This window comes from Drosophila simulans, chromosome 2L (assembly GCF_016746395.2).
Source record: "Drosophila simulans strain w501 chromosome 2L, Prin_Dsim_3.1, whole genome shotgun sequence".
In the NCBI taxonomy this organism is placed as follows: domain Eukaryota; kingdom Metazoa; phylum Arthropoda; class Insecta; order Diptera; family Drosophilidae; genus Drosophila; species Drosophila simulans.
The window spans coordinates 2,225,655-2,243,130 of NC_052520.2; the positions used below are offsets into that span (position 1 = coordinate 2,225,655).

The 17,476-nt window shown below is 44.1% G+C and overlaps 8 protein-coding genes across 14 annotated transcripts; 4 read left to right on the forward strand and 4 right to left on the reverse strand.

Moving 5' to 3' along the window:
* Positions 1-181: 181 nt before the first annotated feature.
* On the forward strand, positions 182-1,140 carry LOC6730664. The gene is made up of 3 exons (XM_016179415.3): positions 182-354; positions 409-855; positions 985-1,140. The coding sequence occupies exons 1-3, from the start codon at positions 282-284 to the stop codon at positions 1,116-1,118; spliced, it is 654 nt and encodes a 217-aa protein (XP_016023106.1). The 5' UTR covers positions 182-281; the 3' UTR covers positions 1,119-1,140.
* Positions 1,141-1,147: 7 nt separating this feature from the next.
* LOC6730665 lies at positions 1,148-2,314 on the reverse strand. Of its 2 annotated transcripts, none has more exons than XM_016179172.3 (2): positions 1,486-2,314; positions 1,148-1,427 (listed from the first exon to the last, which is right to left on the reverse strand). In XM_016179172.3, exons 1-2 carry the CDS (start codon positions 2,173-2,175, stop codon positions 1,302-1,304), a joined length of 816 nt encoding a protein of 271 aa, XP_016023107.1. In that variant the 5' UTR covers positions 2,176-2,314; the 3' UTR covers positions 1,148-1,301. The 2 variants fall into 2 exon arrangements, with proteins under 2 accessions (XP_016023107.1, XP_002077835.1); XM_002077799.4 differs by having other exon boundaries at positions 1,148-1,430; positions 1,486-2,311.
* Positions 2,315-2,493: 179 nt separating this feature from the next.
* LOC123327013 lies at positions 2,494-2,801 on the reverse strand. Its single transcript, XM_044923922.1, has one exon. The coding sequence runs from the start codon at positions 2,799-2,801 to the stop codon at positions 2,568-2,570; it is 234 nt and encodes a 77-aa protein (XP_044779857.1). The 3' UTR covers positions 2,494-2,567.
* LOC27206528 (protein CEBPZOS) lies at positions 2,494-3,239 on the reverse strand. Its single transcript, XM_016179171.3, has 2 exons — positions 3,006-3,239; positions 2,494-2,952 (listed from the first exon to the last, which is right to left on the reverse strand). Exons 1-2 carry the CDS (start codon positions 3,133-3,135, stop codon positions 2,819-2,821), a joined length of 264 nt encoding a protein of 87 aa, XP_016023108.2. The 5' UTR covers positions 3,136-3,239; the 3' UTR covers positions 2,494-2,818.
* Positions 3,240-3,395: 156 nt separating this feature from the next.
* LOC6730668 (GATOR complex protein MIOS) lies at positions 3,396-6,622 on the forward strand. The gene is made up of 7 exons (XM_002077802.4): positions 3,396-3,531; positions 3,584-3,757; positions 3,816-4,067; positions 4,160-5,090; positions 5,146-5,701; positions 5,765-6,246; positions 6,307-6,622. Exons 1-7 carry the CDS (start codon positions 3,414-3,416, stop codon positions 6,395-6,397), a joined length of 2,604 nt encoding a protein of 867 aa, XP_002077838.1. The 5' UTR covers positions 3,396-3,413; the 3' UTR covers positions 6,398-6,622.
* Positions 6,623-6,814: 192 nt separating this feature from the next.
* Positions 6,815-11,662, forward strand: LOC6730669 (tudor and KH domain-containing protein homolog). Of its 5 annotated transcripts, XR_006542198.1 has the most exons (6): positions 8,727-8,878; positions 9,350-9,727; positions 9,799-10,620; positions 10,673-10,779; positions 10,838-11,451; positions 11,504-11,662. XR_006542198.1 is itself a non-coding variant. In XM_016179418.3 (5 exons), the coding sequence occupies exons 2-5, from the start codon at positions 9,423-9,425 to the stop codon at positions 11,332-11,334; spliced, it is 1,731 nt and encodes a 576-aa protein (XP_016023111.1). In that variant the 5' UTR covers positions 6,815-7,048; positions 9,350-9,422; the 3' UTR covers positions 11,335-11,662. The 5 variants fall into 5 exon arrangements, 4 of the variants coding, with proteins under 4 accessions (XP_016023111.1, XP_016023112.1, XP_016023110.1 ...); XM_016179418.3 differs by lacking the exon at positions 8,727-8,878 and adding an exon at positions 6,815-7,048 and having other exon boundaries at positions 10,838-11,662; XM_016179419.3 differs by lacking the exon at positions 8,727-8,878 and adding an exon at positions 8,184-8,400 and having other exon boundaries at positions 10,838-11,662.
* On the reverse strand, positions 11,634-12,718 carry LOC6730670 (protein C10). Of its 2 annotated transcripts, XM_039298496.1 has the most exons (3): positions 12,579-12,718; positions 12,167-12,287; positions 11,634-12,109 (listed from the first exon to the last, which is right to left on the reverse strand). In XM_039298496.1, exons 1-3 carry the CDS (start codon positions 12,608-12,610, stop codon positions 11,906-11,908), a joined length of 357 nt encoding a protein of 118 aa, XP_039154430.1. In that variant the 5' UTR covers positions 12,611-12,718; the 3' UTR covers positions 11,634-11,905. The 2 variants fall into 2 exon arrangements, with proteins under 2 accessions (XP_039154430.1, XP_002077840.1); XM_002077804.4 differs by lacking the exon at positions 12,579-12,718 and having other exon boundaries at positions 12,167-12,313.
* LOC6730671 (Golgi phosphoprotein 3 homolog sauron) lies at positions 12,469-16,766 on the forward strand. Its single transcript, XM_016179421.3, has 6 exons — positions 12,469-12,649; positions 12,721-13,527; positions 15,630-15,757; positions 15,821-15,939; positions 16,002-16,177; positions 16,242-16,766. The coding sequence occupies exons 2-6, from the start codon at positions 13,315-13,317 to the stop codon at positions 16,488-16,490; spliced, it is 885 nt and encodes a 294-aa protein (XP_016023114.1). The 5' UTR covers positions 12,469-12,649; positions 12,721-13,314; the 3' UTR covers positions 16,491-16,766.
* Positions 16,767-17,476: the final 710 nt, after the last annotated feature.

The following is a 17,476-nucleotide window of genomic DNA, read 5'->3' on the forward strand; positions in this document are numbered from 1 at the left end:
TCGAAACATATCGATGATAAGCTTTTCAATTGTGTGTACCAAAGCAATTGATTTATTGCATCTAAGGAAAACACCTAACGATTAAGAAATAAATGTCAAAATGTCCATTCTCCATTCAAGTAGTTATATATTTATAAATGCCAACATGGAATATATTCATTTATCGATATTAGAAACCATTAGTGTTGATAAGCGCTCAAGCTGTACCAGCATATGTTGAACGTATTTCCCAACTAGGTGGTGTGCATACACTTGCTGAAGTAAACAACATTGTTTACAAAATGACCAAAGCGAATAAAACGCCGCAAAAAGCAAGTGAACCGAATATTAATGGATCCTTGACACCAGTTCGATGTAAGTTGCCTCCAAGAACAAAATTAGCTTATTATTTCTTTGCATCGTTTGCAGATTTGGACAGCCAGCGCCTGCAATCGCCCACGAGTCACGACGCGAATTTGGCCACCTGCAAAACGAGATTGGAGGCCATAGTCAAACAACTCCAGGATAACTATGCTAAATGGCAGCTGGCCCAACAGCGGGGCACCTCCATTTGCTATACTATCGAAGCCAAGAAGACCAAGTGTCTGGAGAAGAGCCATAATGAAGGCAGCTCCCTTTACCCGGATGATCTACAACTGCCCTGCAACAAGTTGGCCATCATAGTCTCTATTTTCGGGGATATCGCAAATAATACAAAGGAAATCCTTAGACAACTGAGAGGTATATTCAAATTACCGGGATCTGCAGCGGATACGATATTCTACAGGTCCTGGAAGTTGCAGCAATTCGTGGTTTTCGCAAAGGAGCTATCCGAAAGATATGAGAAGGAGGCTCTGGTCAAAATGGAAGTTGCCGGTAGGATTAATAAAGCTCCTTTCTGTTAAAAACAGTCCTTTTAATATGTATGAAAATTCCAAGAACCACAGATTAATTTCTCAAATAGCTTTTACCATCTTAAATATAATCATGTTACTTTTCTTATAGGAAACATTGCTCACTCGACTGAAAGAAGCCAGCTCATTGCGCAAACAACTTTATGGGAATTTCCCGAGCACGTGGATTCCTATGTCCACCTGGGGTTTCTTCTCCTCGCCGAAGAAGTCAGTTTAAGGCAATAAATTAAACAATTTTTCAACTTAATACAACATATGGTTTCTATCAAATGTTCATATTGGGCAGTAAAACTTCATTACAGCTTGAGATTATGCGAATGCTTAACCAAGTAATACGTGAATTCTATAAACTTAGGTCCTATGAGAAAATGGGAATGCAACTATTAAATGCTTCGTTGTGCGTTTGTTCTAAGTCTTAACGGAGATCCGCTCCATTCGGGGAGCACTGCGGAACTTGGTCCACCACCAGATCCAGGCGCACGAAAATCCCACAGCCAAGGTAGTGTAGTACAAAATTGTAGCCAGGCTCCACTTCTTCTGCAATGCAAATTTGTATAAGGGATAATATTTTCTTATTTCTTGCAATATTCACCTTCTTGTGACTCTCGTTGGCCTCTACTTTCATCTGGCTCCTTGCGTTCTGGACATTAGCTTCGATTTTTGCGAGATCCTTGGCAATCTCTTCGGTGATCTGATTCACGCTTTTCAGAGTTTCCTGGGCAAAGCAGCTGGCATATCGTTTGTCGCCCACCACGACGTCTTCGGGAGTGGAAACCTGCAGCTTGTAGTTGGTGGCCGCTAAAGAGGCACGCAGGGACATAAAGTGGTTGCCAGCATTGCCCAGAATCTGATTGTTGTAGGATTCGGCTTCAGGATGGTTGCAAATGTATTCGTAACTGGGATTCTGGTTGGGAATCTTGTCGAACATCTCCAGGAGCTGTTGCCGTTGCTTTCGACACTTGAACCCGAAGAGTTCCAAATCTTCGTCGGTGAGAGAGGCCAAATCCAAATAGCTAATGTTCTCGTCGATAAGTTTGTCCACACAGGTGCTGGCGTAGTCCGTTTCCACGCTGGTAGAGCACAGCAGGCCGTTGAGGATCTCCTTCTCCCGGCGTGTGTCCCTGTGAGCCTTTTGGCGAACCCACGGACGCCGCTTGTAGCCCAGGAAAGCTCTATCCAAGTCCTTCTGCTCGGTGTGCGAGTGGAAGTTCTTTGTGGCCTCAAACTGGATGGTTGGCGGAATCTTGGCCATCGCCACCAATGGCAAATCTCCCGCGGACATGGTGTGCGTGTTTGTTGCCTTAAACTCTGTCAATAATGGAAATTAAATTACCATTAAAATGCAATTGCGCTAAGATTCGCTGTGTTGAGAATCGAACGTTTTCGAACACTGCAAATAGGGGTGGTCAAGATTCCTAACAGATCATGTTAAAAGTAACAGAAGTGTTAAGGGCTCTGTAAACTTTTAAAACCAGAATATTAATAATTTAGTAATTTTAAGTCCTTTTTTTCTATTTATCATTCTCGTATGAATCAAATTTCAATTGATATCAAATTTCCCTCTAATGAATCACCCTACCCTACCAATTAACGATTAAGGTTAAATGCTTAACATTTGTATTTAAAAAGTATAACAAATTGATAAATTGATGACGATTAAGGTTCCTAACTATCCTATTTCTCGGCCGATGACCTGTAGATTGGGGCAGTGGTGGTGGACGCCTCCTGCAGCTTCTTCATAAACAGAGCCTTTCGCTGCTCATCCGCACTCAGTTTGGTACTTGAAACGGAGGCTTTGATGCGCTCTATTTTGTCGACGTTCGGCTCGGTTAGCACCATTAGGCCGTAGCCCATTCCTCCGAAGCCAATCAGCCACAAAACGGACTTAAAGTAGGGATTACTAAGCATTTTGGAAGCGGTCTCCTCTAGTCGCTTTTCTTCAAAGCACTCCAATAACTCGCATCCGCCTGTCGCACTGTGCTGTCTCCCACGATTTCACCAATTTTGTAGTAATAGTCCAGAACGAAGGGATAGTTCTCGTGAATGTGGTGGCGAAACTCTAGGAGTGGATTGTTATTAACGATCAAAATAATTATATAAATATCCTCCCACCTCGATTCGTGTTCATGCGGTAATAAACGCCGTAGCTGGCTGCAAAGCAAACTGCCTCGAGGACAAACAGTGTTTTGGCACTTCCTTTGATGAATTTCCAAAGTGCAGGTTTTGGTGTTTTGGGCAGCATTTTAAGTGAAAGTGGTAAATATTAAACACGTTTGCTTTCTTAAAAACAAGGAAAACAAAATCACCTACCAGCTTATCGATAAAACGAATTATCGAACAGAGCCAGTGCTGGCTAACATGCGGCCAACAGCTGTTCGACCGGCTAGTGTGTGTGCGCCTCTTCTTCTTGCCATGTAGTGCAGTGTTTATCTCACGTTTTTGTTTTTGCAAACTGATAACGCGACGCAATTTAGTCTGTAGTGAAAATTCGTTTTTTACATCGATGGAAAATCGGCCACGATGAGCGGCAATACACACGGACTCAGCTGGTTTCCACATTTTCCCGACAAATTCGTATCCTGGGGCCAGGAAATCCATTTGTACGAAGTGCGCCGCAAAGATGACCACAGCCAAAAAAGTAAGGGTTTCCCCAAGGGATTATTCCACTTTACTTAACCGCCCCCTTGCAGGTCGCCTGCCTTATATATCCGTGAACTACCTCGCCAACGAGTCGCGCTATCAATATGCCCGCTGCGTGGCAGCCTCCTACCACAGTGACCAGCCCATAATTGCAGTGGGTCTGGCGGATGGCAAAGTCGGGATCTGCAACTTCCGGGACACCTACGATAGCAGCTGGGAGTACAGTAGGCGGCCGACAACGCCGATTCTTAGCTGCATCTAACAGTTCTTCTTTCCTTGTAGCACCGCGCCAGCAGCGCATGTGCACCTGCCTCGCCTGGAACGAGCTGGATGCCAATATCCTGGCCATTGGACACGATCGCCATCGAAATGACACCTGCATCACCATCTGGGACATTGAGCGTGGTGTTCCCAAGGAGACGGCCAACTTCTTTGGCGTCGGCGAGTCGGCCAACTCCATTTGCTGGGATCGCAATCATCGCACGGTCATTGCGGGAATGAGCCAGAAGATGATCAAGCTGTTCGATCTAAGGCGTGAGTACATATTACGTGACTGGTTATATTTCAACTACGTAGTATTACTTTATTGCCACTTCACTGATGAAATCTTGAAATCCCTTTCGCAGAGAGTAACGCCACCTGCCAAAGCATTCAAACAAAGACAGTGCAGGGACTTTCCGTGTCCCCCAATGGCAACTATCTCTGCAGCTATGTGGACTCGGTGATCACTCTGTGGGATCCGCGAAATATCAAGAGTCCTCTCAGGCAGATTCAGTCCTCGAAGAACCATTTGCAGATCGCTTGGTGTCCGACCAGGACAAGCCTGCTCTCCTCGCTGCAACGCGATTCCTCATACATCACTCTCTACGACATCCGGAGTGTGGACACGGACAATTCCGGAGAGATCTACCACGTAAAACGACAGATTAGCCCCTTTCCGGCTAGATATCAGCACAGTGGAAAGTTTTCGTTTGTTAATTGCCTGTCGTGGCATTCGAGGGATTTCGAGAGAGCTCTACTCTTGGCAGATGCTTTGAACATCCTGGACTTTCGACTGCCAGCCACCTTGCACACGGCGCACAGCAATCGCCGGAAATTGCCACTACTGATGCAGCGTCCGCTCTACACACCCGCCTCGCCTACTTCCACTGCGGCCACGCCCACTCAGCAGCAGCCCACGAGCAGCTGCAGCACGAATAGCGGGAGCTCCCTGGACTTCAGCACTCCTGGTGGTTCGCCCTTCAATGTGGACCTGCTGAATCCGGAACTTTTTGAGCTGGATCTGGTGGACGAGACGCGTCAGCGCGCTCTAGAGGATTATGGCATTAAGCCCGATAACAAGCGATTCGGCGAACTCCATTTGACACCGTATCTGCGGAATGTGTGGTCCACTTTGAACAATGTCTACAGCGAGGATCGACTGACGGGCTTAAAGGCCACTTTGGGCATTAACTTGGGACACACCTCGGAGGCCTTGATGGCCAGCTCCCGCATCGAATCTCAGGTGCTCCAGTGGCCAGAGGGCATCAACAACTCCAACAAACTGATATGCTACAGGTAAGTTTATATGAATTGTGGTTTGAAAAGTGTGATAACACCAATCTTCATGCAGGAGTGAGCAGCGCGACCTGGCTCTCCAACTTTGCGGTTGGGCCTTTGAACAGGAGCTGGATCGCTTTATAGACCAGTTATATGCAAACAAGGAGTACAGCCGGGCAGCCATGATCTGCGTGTTCCACTTAAAAATTTTCCATGCCTGCAACATTCTATCGTCGGCGGCGGACAACATGAGGGATCCCAGCATGTACAGGATCACCGTCATCGCCTTGTCCAGTTTCAATGCAGATCGCTGCAGTTCCACGTGGCGGAATCAGCGATCCAGCGCCAACATGCAGATACACGATCCACACCTAAGGGCTGTCTTCTCCTTTCTAACGATGGAGAAGGACAATTTTGATGCAGTGCTCAAAGAGGAAGGCGTTTCGTTATCAGACCGCATGGCCTTCGCCTGCAAATATTTGTCGGAGACCAAGCTGGCTGACTATGTGGCGCAGCAAATCAAGGCGGCCATAGATGGCGGCGATCTAAATGGCCTGTTGCTCACTGGAGAGTCGCAGGACGGAATCGACATACTGCAGTCCTACATGGACACCAGCTTCGATGTGCAGGTGAGCGTGCGCTACTACAAAAACATGTGTTAAAACTTGGATATAAATTGAGCTGTTTCCTAGACGGTAGCCCTGGTGGCCATCAACTACTTCCGGCAAGAGCTTTTCGAGGACAAGCGCATCCAGTACTGGATCGCCAGCTACTTGGATCACCTCAATAGCTGGGGCTTGTGGGAGAAGCGGGCCGAGCTGGACATCAAGATCGAGAGCATCCGCCCTTCCTCCCGCAGTTCCCGCACCGTATTTCTGTCGTGCAACTTTTGCGGCAAGTCTGTGTCCAACGCCTTGCTGGACGAGCCGCGCCCACGGAGCACCACCACCAGCACCAACAGGCTCTCCTCATGCCCCAGCTGCCGGAAACCCCTGCCCCGCTGCTCGCTCTGCCTGATGCACATGGGCACAATGGTGAACATGAGCAATGGGGAGACCCCGACCACCACGCCCGACGTGCCCGGCTGGCAGACCAAGCCCTTCTCGAAGTGGTTCTCCTGGTGTCAGACCTGTCGCCACGGCGGACACACCGAGCACATCATGCAGTGGTTCAAGTGAGTTCAAAGTTACCAATCTTTAATTGAGTTCTGACCAAGTACGCGTTTATTTGCCAGGCAAAATTCAGAGTGTCCCGTGTCGTCGTGCAATTGCCGCTGCTTCGACATGGACGGCACCAAGCCGAACACGTTGAGAGACATCTCCTAGCTGTCCGGAGCACCCACCATCCACAGCCCTTACTCGCCCAGGCCATATGCATATGCATTAAGTTGTTGATTTGTTCCAAACGCGTGCGCCTTAAACAAACTCAGAAGTGTTCATTGTACTTAGACAAGGGATGTGCCCGTAGCATTAGTGTTTATGACCTACCAGCTTTTAGCTGCTCAATTGCATTTTATACTTACATTCAAATAAAGGACTATGTGCGTCAAATTAGCGTCGATAGCGGAACGGTGGAATTTTGGAACATGGGGAAGTTTTTTATTTATTCGGTTGTCGGCACAGGTCCTTGGGACGACGACACTAATTTGACGCACATTAAAGGACTATAGATATTTCGCCGCTTTTCTTTTGAAAGTTGAAAGCGTTAAAGTTTTGTGTTTTGCAACACTTTCAGGTAGTACTTATTAGCTTTCTTGTTGGAACTGATAACGGTCACACCGCCTCGCACGTTTTTATGCGGCGTTATTATTTTTTGTTGGTTTCTGACGTAAATGTTCAGAAAAAGTGCTTCCACTCTTAGGGTTTAAGTGAATGGTTAATAACATTAAGTGATAACGCCAGAACAAACAAATCAAGATATAGTGAATGTGTTAAACCAAAAGACAGTGCCGATACACAAGATATAATATAAAGACGGTAAGTTGTGGGTGGGGGTACAAATTTCAATAAAGCATGTGAGTGCTACGGAATTTGCAGCACAGCACTTTAATATTAACTATTTGTAGATGATAGCTTTGAAAATAGCGATATTTTGTTACTTGACCTTTTCAACTCATTCGTGTCTACACCAGACGCTTTTGTCTAATCTGAGTGCCCGAAAACAGGTTTCCCATTAAGAACTCCCAAGTTTAAAGCCTGCAGCGCATACAAATCCAAAATGCAAATATGTATACTCAAGCCGCAGCTGAAAGTTTATTTATATTTTGATGCGAAGATCAAAGAAGGTCTCTCCAAATAGCTTTTGGCGGATTATTAAATACCTTTGGTGACGTCGTGTTTTCTTGTTGAACTGGCTGTATTTAGAAATCGAGACAATAAATTCGTGTGCGAAAAGATTTGAAACTTTGCCAACAAAATTCGACGCATCTCAGGCATTTTCACCGCGTGACCCCTTTGAAAATCGAAAACGCAGCGTTTTTTGAATGGGTTTCGCCGGGGAAATAGAGCGTCCGAAAAACCATTACAAAATAGGGTAAACATTTCAGAAGATCCAGACTTGGAGCTTTATGCTTCAGCTTCTGGTTTCCATTCAAAAATCGGTTATAAATCAAGAAGTGGGGAACCCAAACACAACTTAAACGAAACGAACTGTTCATTATGTCACTCCACTAAATTTAGCACTACGCTCTTCTACGCTCTCCACGCTCTTTTACACTGAGAACAATATAACTGTACGTGCTCTGAGTGGATTAGTATTATAAGAAAGTTGCAAAAAATCCTTGTAATATTTATTAAATTCAGAATGATGATTGTGTTGCGAATGTTGATGTTAATACTACAGTTTTTCTCTCGGTGTGTGACTCTCTATTTTTCATCAGACATATGGCCGCTGGTTGATTTACGCATTGTTTGCTTTGCATTATTTGTCTTTGTGCCAGTACCGCTGTTAATTACCAGTTCCTACAACTCACAATTCGCTATTTGCAAATCAACCGGCAAAGTAAACAACAGAGAGCGAGACGGAGAGAATTGATTGCAATCGCAAAACAGCTGACGATGCTCTCTCGCATTCGCGCTGGCCGTCTGATTCTAAAAGTTTTCCTCAGTTATGCCTGAAATGTAGAGGCGAAATCAAGTTCGGCCGCGAGAATTAAGCCATAAAATTAACGACTTTTCGAACGAAAAACGAGACATGAAAATGTGAAAACCAAACAGCGAATGGCTCTCAAATAAAACGCTTCATTGAGCTTAAGCGCTTTTTGCTATCTAAAAAGCAACAGTCTATTAAGTTAACTTTAAACAAACATTGACAAAAATTCACGATCAAGGTCAGTGGATAATATGTACTCCATTGTATGTTTGTGGCTTGTTTACATATGCCCAAAAATAATTGGGACTCGTTTTATCAGTTCGAGATAAAGGCGGTTTGGCTCGGAGGAAGTGCATTCATGCTTGGAGCCCAAAGGTTAAACCGGTATGATAACGCCGATGAGCGCATAAACCCGTTTAACTTGTCCAAGAACCAGTGCAAAGCTCGGAAATATCGTGATGTATTGAGACTCAACAAGTGGAATAGTAGATACACATATGCATGCAGGTATTATCAGGAAATTGGAAGATTTTTTCCATCTTTAATTTAATTGGTACTTAAAAAGATTTGTTTGCATTTAAAGCAAATCTTGAATTTTCCTTCAAAACAACTTTTTGGAGTATTTGTTCGTTTTGTCTTGGAATTGTTCGATTCTTCAATCGGCACAAAAATTCGCAGTTTAATTGCGAAATCCGCCTGACAATGCATTAATCGCTGTAAGTGGCTGAATTATGTGGGCTAGTGTACCCAAATAGCGTCACTTGTCTATTTATTCCGTGCACTGTCTACCTAAGCAATTTCAATTATGAAGTCACTCGCGAATTGTGTGCCAAAATTTGTTTGTTTGCGGCTAGAATTGCTTGTCTTGGGCTATTTGTCAAAACTGATATCCAGTGAGTGATAGGATTGCATAAGAAAAGGGGGAGTGTACATCAATACTGCTTACCCATAGACCTCTATTGATTCCATAAGACGACATTAATGCTCGAACCAGTCGACTTGTGGGACATCAGATGGTCTTGAACTTGTTCTATTTTTGTGTTCCCAAGCACACGCAATGATATTAACATATTAAAGAGGCCTTGAAGAGGGGTCTTAATGCTTTTCATTTATTTTTAAGTTGTTTCAGTGGTATTTAGTTGCTCGTACTGATATGTAATGTAGTGACCAGAAATATTTAATTTCAGTTTTCGAAAACCTCGCAAGGCAGACTCCAAACACCCAGCTCTACCCACATCCACCCACAAAAGCTGCGCCAGCATGTTGCGTAACACGCCTTTCGGTGCCACTCCCACCTACAAACTACTCCTGGGCTTCGGACTCTGCTCCCTTGGGGGCGCCATGCTATATGCCTACTTCAAGACTCGAAACGACGAGGAGGAAGCGGACTCAGGTGGCCAACGGCCGGCATCCGGGATTAGAAGACAGACGGAGGAACAGAAGCCCCAAAAGGAAGTGTGCCTCAAACTCGTCGTGGACAACGAGCATGTGCCCCTGATAATGGGTCGCGGTGGATCCAATATGAAGCTAATTGAAGAAAAGACCCAGGCCAAGATAAGATTACGGTAATTGGATTTGAAAATTATCGACCCATGAATTAAACCTGACTAACAAGAATCAAATTCTTCTTCTCTAGGGACAAAGACAGTGGCCACAAATTCTGCGACATTAGCGGCGTTCCCGATGCGGTTAAGGCGGCTCGAGCCCTGCTGATCAAGGAGATTGAACGTGCGCCCGTGGTGAAAGTGGAACTGCAGGTGCCCCAGAGGCTGGCCAGCAAAATTAATGGACGCGGCGGCGAGCTCCTCCAGGAGATCCGGAGCAGTTCGCTGGCCAAGCTGAATATCGATTTAAATGGGCGGAATGGGAAGGCCAAGATTACGATTATCGGCAATCAAAAGCAAGTGAACATAGCCCGAAAAATGTTGGATGATCAGATAGAGGAGGATGAGGAACTCGTGCGGTCCATGGAGGAGGTGGAACAGCGTCGCGAGCCCCGCAGATCTCCCACCAACAGCATTGCGTCCAGCATGTACTCCTCCCAGACATCCCTAAGCTCTCACACTCAGCCCAGGGACAAGTTAATGGCCTCCAAGGGCGAGGGCAAGCCAATGGAGGTTTATGTCTCCGCAGTGGCCTCGCCCACTAAATTCTGGGTGCAGCTAATCGGACCGCAGTCCAAGAAGCTGGATAGCATGGTCCAGGAGATGACCAGCTATTATAGTAGTGCTGAAAACAGGGCCAAGCACGTGCTGACTGCTCCATATGTGGGTCAGATTGTGGCAGCCGTGTTCAAGTTCGACGAGAAGTGGTATCGCGCAGAAATCGTGGACATTATGCCCAACCAGTACAATCCAAAGGAGCAGGTGATTGATCTCTACTTCGTGGACTATGGAGACAGCGAATATATTTCGCCAGCTGATATCTGCGAGCTGCGCACTGACTTCCTCACGCTCAGGTAAGATGTTCCACTGATTGGATGGACATAAATTTATATTTCACTTTTTTAGGTTCCAAGCCGTTGAATGCTTCTTGGCCAATGTAAAATCTACCATCCAGACGGAGCCAATTACGTGGCCGAAGTCCTCAATCGCCAAGTTCGAAGAGCTGACAGAGGGTATGATTTCAGCAACAGTTGATAGAAATATTTTTGACTAAACACCGAACATTTTTAGTGGCACACTGGAGGAAGCTGATTGCACGAGTGGTGACTTACAAAGAGCGTCCACGGGCAACCACTGCTGTAAGTTCTGCCGCCAAGGAGGGAACTCCGCTGCCCGGAGTGGAACTATTCGATCCAGCCGACAACTCTGAACTGAATATTGCCGATTTGATGATTACCCAGGGCTTTGCCCTGCCCCTGGACGATTCGTATCCAGTGCGGTCACGCTCCTCGACGCCCTCAAGTAACAGTGACTCAACCATTGAGGAGTTGTGCGTCAGCAATCCAGTGACTCCGCTCACGCCCCACTCACCCATGTCGATGTCCATTGATGTTGAGAGCATTACGCAGGCGGAGAACGAGCACCTCGCCCAGCAGCTGCAGCATTTGCAGCACAAACTGAACGGAAACGACATAAAAACCATTAATCCAGCTAAAATGACGGCTACAGACCTCGAAAACGGGAATAACAATAATGCCAGCACCACAAATGGTGCTAGCGCGCATTAGGATTTCACATTGTTACTAGTTACCCTCGCCTAATTGTTTATAAGATGACGGCTGGACGAGCAGCTCACTACTTGACGTGTACATAAAAGTATAGCTCTTAAGGAACTTATTGTATAGGTACGAAAGAAAACTGTTTAATTTATCGCCGTGACTGATCGACATATCCTAGATCCTAAAAGCTGACGATGGAACGGCACAGATCCTTAATTGTTTATAGCAACCTTTGCCATGTTACTTATTGTTAGCAAGAACAAGAAAAACATTTGTACATCAACAAAAAATACACAAAAGATCACAAATTTATCAAAAGAAATGCATTTTATAAGAACATCAATCTTAAGTCTATTTTGGTGGCCTGTTTTAGCTCTCTGTATTAGGGAAGTATTTCAATATTCTTTGAAAATACGATTTTCTAGATCATTTTCTTAAAGAGACGTTAAGGTATAATTGAAAATGAATATAGTTTCTTCAAATGAAAAGGGGCTACAAATATTGGAAGTCGCTTAAAGAATAATAAAAAAAACCCACCGAGGGCAGAATTGCAGTCTTCTTTGGGGGATTTACCCCACGCTTAGATTAGGATATCGTTGGTGGTGTTTATAGCTATGGGGGGCAGGTATATGGCGCGGATCTGACTGCGCAGGCGTACGATTTCCATGTCGTCCCTTTCCATTTCCCTGATGAGCTGGGAGAACTGGACTAATCCCTCGCGGTTTCCAGGAAACCCATGACCCTTAATGACCTCCAGTTGGAGTTGCATCACCAATGGAAAAACCTGCAATGTATTATGTTTAAGTATTTGGTTATTTGTTTTGATTTGCTTGGTATTTACGTGCTGCATCATGAGAATCATCTCTTTTCCAGCGGAAGCCTTTGCCTCTGAGAGTTTCTTCGAGTTTTCCGGCTGATTGACACAGCGTATAATGTCCATAAGAATTTGCTTGGCAGTCTCACTGTTGAAATTGGTCAAGTAGGACATAATAAACGTTTAAACGGCAGTGTTTGTGACGAATTTAGGCAGTATGCAACAAATTGTAGTAGGTTTTGTTTTGTGTTTCTGTTAGAGATGAGTCATACAGCGACTACAACTATCGGACAAACAATCGGTTCGGATTCATAACATTACCAAATCATTAGTCCGGACATTTTAATAAAAAACTGTTACAATGTAATGCTCTTAACTAACGGAAAGATATAATTTATTTATTTTTGCATTTGTTCACTCCTTAATCTTTAATCGATACCTGCTTGAATATCGGCTTTCTTTTCGAGGCATTCCTCCCAAACAACTGTAATATCATTCAAACCAAAATTTGTACGATTAAATAAATTAAGCTGAACTACAAAAAATTAAGAGTAAAAGTTATATTAATTTCGTTCTAACAGCAGCTCTAGAAGCAAAACGTTATCCAACACTTAAGGTCTGGAAAATTGCCAGTGCTGGAAAAGGCGGAAAGCATGTCACGTCGGAACGTCGACAAAAGACACAAATAATAGGAAAAAGCTTATTTCGCGCAGGCACTCGCATATTCCCAGTAAATGCAAGGCCAATGCAAACGCACATTTAGTACGGGCCACAAAATTGTAAATCAAACCGTCGAGTTCCCAGCGACAAAAACACCGAGCGAAGCAGCAACAACGAAACGCAGTTTAGGGCCTGCATTTTTGCGATAGTGTGAAAAGTGCGTGTGTGCAAAAGAATACAAAATAAAGGGGGCGCAAAAGAGTCAGTGAAAACAACAACACACAAAAACACAAGACACAAGTGCACAGAGAAAAACGCAAACACCCGCACTCGCGCAAACAGACACACACACACTGTGAAACTCCAACGTCGAGTCAGCAAATTGTGCCACACACACAAAACGAGGAAAGAGGAAGAAGAGCAGCAGCAGAAAAACATAGGTGCTCCGCTCGCATCCCACATCTCCAAAACTCCATCGATCCGAACTTCCCGACTACACAACCCAACTCTCCGGAATGAATCGCTCCGACGGATTGGTGCGTCGCTCGGTGAAACCCCGCGAAAACGGCGGGGCGGAGGGCGGACTGAATGCCAACACGCCGGACGACAACCAGGATGCACTGGACAGCCTGAAGGACCAGGAGGACAACATCGACGATGGCGACTCCAAGGAAACACGACTAACGCTCATGGAGGAGGTTCTGCTGCTGGGACTCAAGGACAAGGAGGTGGGTGTGCTCCTTATCTCTTATCTGCTTGTGTGGGATGCACTAATTAATTGGTTTCTTTCGCAACCCAAGTGCTTCTTCTTCACCTGTTAACCGACGTCTCTCTCTCTGTCGCTCTTACGATTTCTCTCTTTCGCAACCTCTTGTTTGGCCCCAAGTGCATCGCAGTCCATCTTCCAGCAGGGGCGTAGTGAAAATTGGATACAGAGGGGGTATCTTATCACTTCAGTTGTGGGGGATAATGTTGGGCATAACATTTTGTAAATCCCATAAGTATCACTATCCTACAGATACAAATTTTATACAATTTCCGATTGTAGGGTCAGCCATGTCTTAGCCACTTCTCTTAGCTTTTCCAGTTTGTTAGGCAATGCACTATGAAATCTTTTGACCAGCCGCTGACTAATGCGCAATCAGCGAGACTGCCAACACCATTTTCTTAACAACTTTTGTTATTGCCATAAATACTAGTGTGCTCCATCTGTTAAGGTCTAATCAGCCGTTCAGTCTAATCTATAAAACCCATTACTTGCCCTTTGTATTACTTTGTTATACTTCCTAAATAAGTGATATATTTGTGTGTACACATGGCCACAATTCGCCACAAATCTATTCTACTCCAAATAGGTTTATTTTATGTGTTACACTATCACGCAGTTGCTTCCCTTCCAGTGCCAAACCAAAAAGATTCTTAGAATTCTTGCCAAGGTTCTTAGTTGTTGGAAAGATAGCGCTCTAATACTTCTTCGGTTGGCAGTTGTGGCTATAAATACACACATATCTCTTCGAGAACTTCACTCCGCGCAGCACGGAGATCGTTTCGTCAAACGAGTTTTCCAATAAGTGGTTAATTTGCATACGTTTGTAATATTCATAAATCTGCGTATAGCGCGGGATGATGTCCGTAAATGCGAACCATCACCATACGTGACCCATTATGGCGAACAGGCAGATTCGCATTTCTCCATTGAATTCGGTTTTTGTATTTCACTTGGCACACAGCTTTATCGCTCAATTGCTATTCGCTAGTACCACATAGGAATGCACACATGTGCCTTTGTGGCTGACACCACGTCTATTTGTTTTCATCATTTTGCCCGCAGTGTATTTGTGTGACCACCCACACCCCCATCCCCACCACCTCCTCCCCACCCACAAAAGGGGGATACGGTCTGGAAACAGTGGAACGTGTTGCCCGCTTTTGTTTTACATTCCCTTTTCCGAGCGCTCTTATCGCGAAGATTTCCTCCATTTGGTTAATTGTTTGAGGAAGTACATACTACCAAGTGCTGCTCTCCTCTGCCTTGCTCTCATCCGTTTTGGGCTTTCCTTATCAGTCGTACGTCACTCATTTTCGAAATTATACAAAGTACTTGGCTTCTACCCATACCATCCATTAGGAACATTTCAATATCTCGAACTGCCGAACTGATAAGCGACGTGTTCTTTTATTGGACCTGCAAATGATTCACTATTGTACCTTTCGGTCGGAATGATTCCTTATCAATCATCTGAGCGATTGTTATATAAATTATTTTAAAATCGCGAAACGGCATTGAAACGTGGTTGAGGTATCTATCTGTACCTTCTAATTATCATAGCTTTTCAAGCGTTAATAACAAGAGTAATTTTTGTAATTGATTTTTAGGTTTGTTAAGTTTGTGGTTATAACATAACTCTTTTTGTTCGTTTTTTCATTTATACTAGATAAGCATTGTGTTTTTTTTACACTAACATTTCATACACTTTTGTGGGCAAGGCCTAAGCAAACTCAAGTGTTTAATGTTTTAACAACTGAATACTTTCGTCTGGGAGCTTTACGACCCCGGCAACAGGGTAATTATTCATTTCTTTTACGCCCAACACAAGTGAAAAGGCCAAACCATAGACTTGCTCAAATATATTTCAAAACCTTGAAACATGAGACAGTAACCATTTGTTAATGAAGTTCTTACTTACATTTATGTTAGATAGCCATCACTTAAATTTAATAAACTTTAATAAACGCATTTAACTTTAATAAAAGCAAGTAACGCATTATTTTTAGATTCCCATCAAGACCCAAATAGCTTGAATCTAATAGCATTTTTAATTACTTTCAGGGCTACACATCTTTCTGGAACGACTGCATATCAAGCGGCTTGCGCGGATGCATTCTCATAGAACTTGGACTGCGAGGTCGCGTGATGATCGAGAAATCTGGAATGCGGCGACGTGGTCTATGTACAAGGTATGTAGAGAAATATAGTTTCGACATCCTTTCAGAAGCAGGCTAACTTTAATTCTCTAACAGGAAATTGATACTGAAATCGGATCAGCAGACGGGAGACGTTCTACTCGATGAGGCACTTAAACACATTAAGGAAACAGATCCCCCGGAGACGGTGCAGAGCTGGATTGAATATCTTAGTGGTGTGTATTTAGGCGCCTGCCTATTAGCCAAGGATGTTTTGTATAACCTATTGTTGTGGCAGGTGAAACCTGGAATCCGTTGAAATTACGCTACCAACTGAAAAATGTACGCGAACGTCTGGCCAAAAATCTGGTGGAGAAGGGCGTGCTCACAACGGAAAAGCAAAATTTTCTACTGTTCGATATGACGACACATCCGCTGAGCGACAATGTGGTCAAGTGTCGCCTGGTGAAGAAGGTGCGTAACTAGACTTGCATATATTCAAGAATCCTATAACTGAATCCAAAATGTATGACTTCAGATCCAAGATTCTGTGCTCTCCAAGTGGGTCAACGATCCACAGCGCATGGACAAGCGGATGCTGGCGCTTATCTTCCTGGCGCACGCCAGCGATGTGATCGAGAACGCCTTCGCGCCGCTGAATGATGACGATTACGAGGTGGCCATGAAGCGGGTGCGGGAGCTGCTGGATCTCGACTTCGAAACCGAGTCGGCCAAGCCGAATGCGAACGAAATTCTGTGGGCGGTGTTCATGGCCTTCACGAAATAGACGATCCTCTGATCCTCTACGCTCCTCTCAATAGCACACACACACACCCCCACACAGAAATACAGACCCACATCTGGAATACATTTTGCTGCTTTTGTTTTAGAAACTTTGCTGTGAGTGGAACCGAATCGGGCGATAGGATTTTCTTAAATGGCAACCACCCCAAATATCTGTTTCAGTAATATATATTTTTTAAGCGAGACTATAAAGCAGCCATAATTCCTATTTAAATATACATATGTTTATCAACACTTCAATAATACCAATCAAACGCTCCATTGTCCTTTGATTTTTTCCTGTTCTGTTGGGCAGTCTACCTACATGCCAATGTTTTGCAATCATAATCAGTAAGTTGTGTTCCACGACACATAGAGTTTAGTTAATGATTTCTCTGGCAATGCAAATCAAAATGTATGATGGAAAATTTGAAGCTGCAGCATTGTTTTTGTAATTATATATCTAGCACTAATTGTAAGCGCCAACAAGAAAACTCTGATAAAGTCTGGGCAAGCTGCGTGCGATTGTCTATTGTCAAATATCCTTTATATATTTTATCAAAACTTTTCAATTCTTTGTTTGATTGTCAAGTATTTTCGAGCCCTTTCCATTTATTCGATTGCGCGAAAAGAAAATCAGTTCAAAACGTTTCTCGAGCTCCGCAATTTTACCTTAGTACGTTCGACCTTAAGTATGCACCCACCCACATTACAGACAGACAATTTGACACGGAGCGACATTCAATCTAGGCAATGTTTTAATTTAAATTGTTATTGAATTTCGGGAACATTGAAGTTGAAAAACCTTTTCTAACTGCTAAAAAAAATAAAGACCGAGAAGAAGTGGACAACAAGAAAATAAAAATTATGTAAATGTAAACTGTGCACGTCAAATAATAATAATTCTTAGATATTTAAAGGCCTAATAAAATACAAATATAAAATATATAACTGACGCAAAATTGAAAGTTTATTGCAATTTCGGTTGTA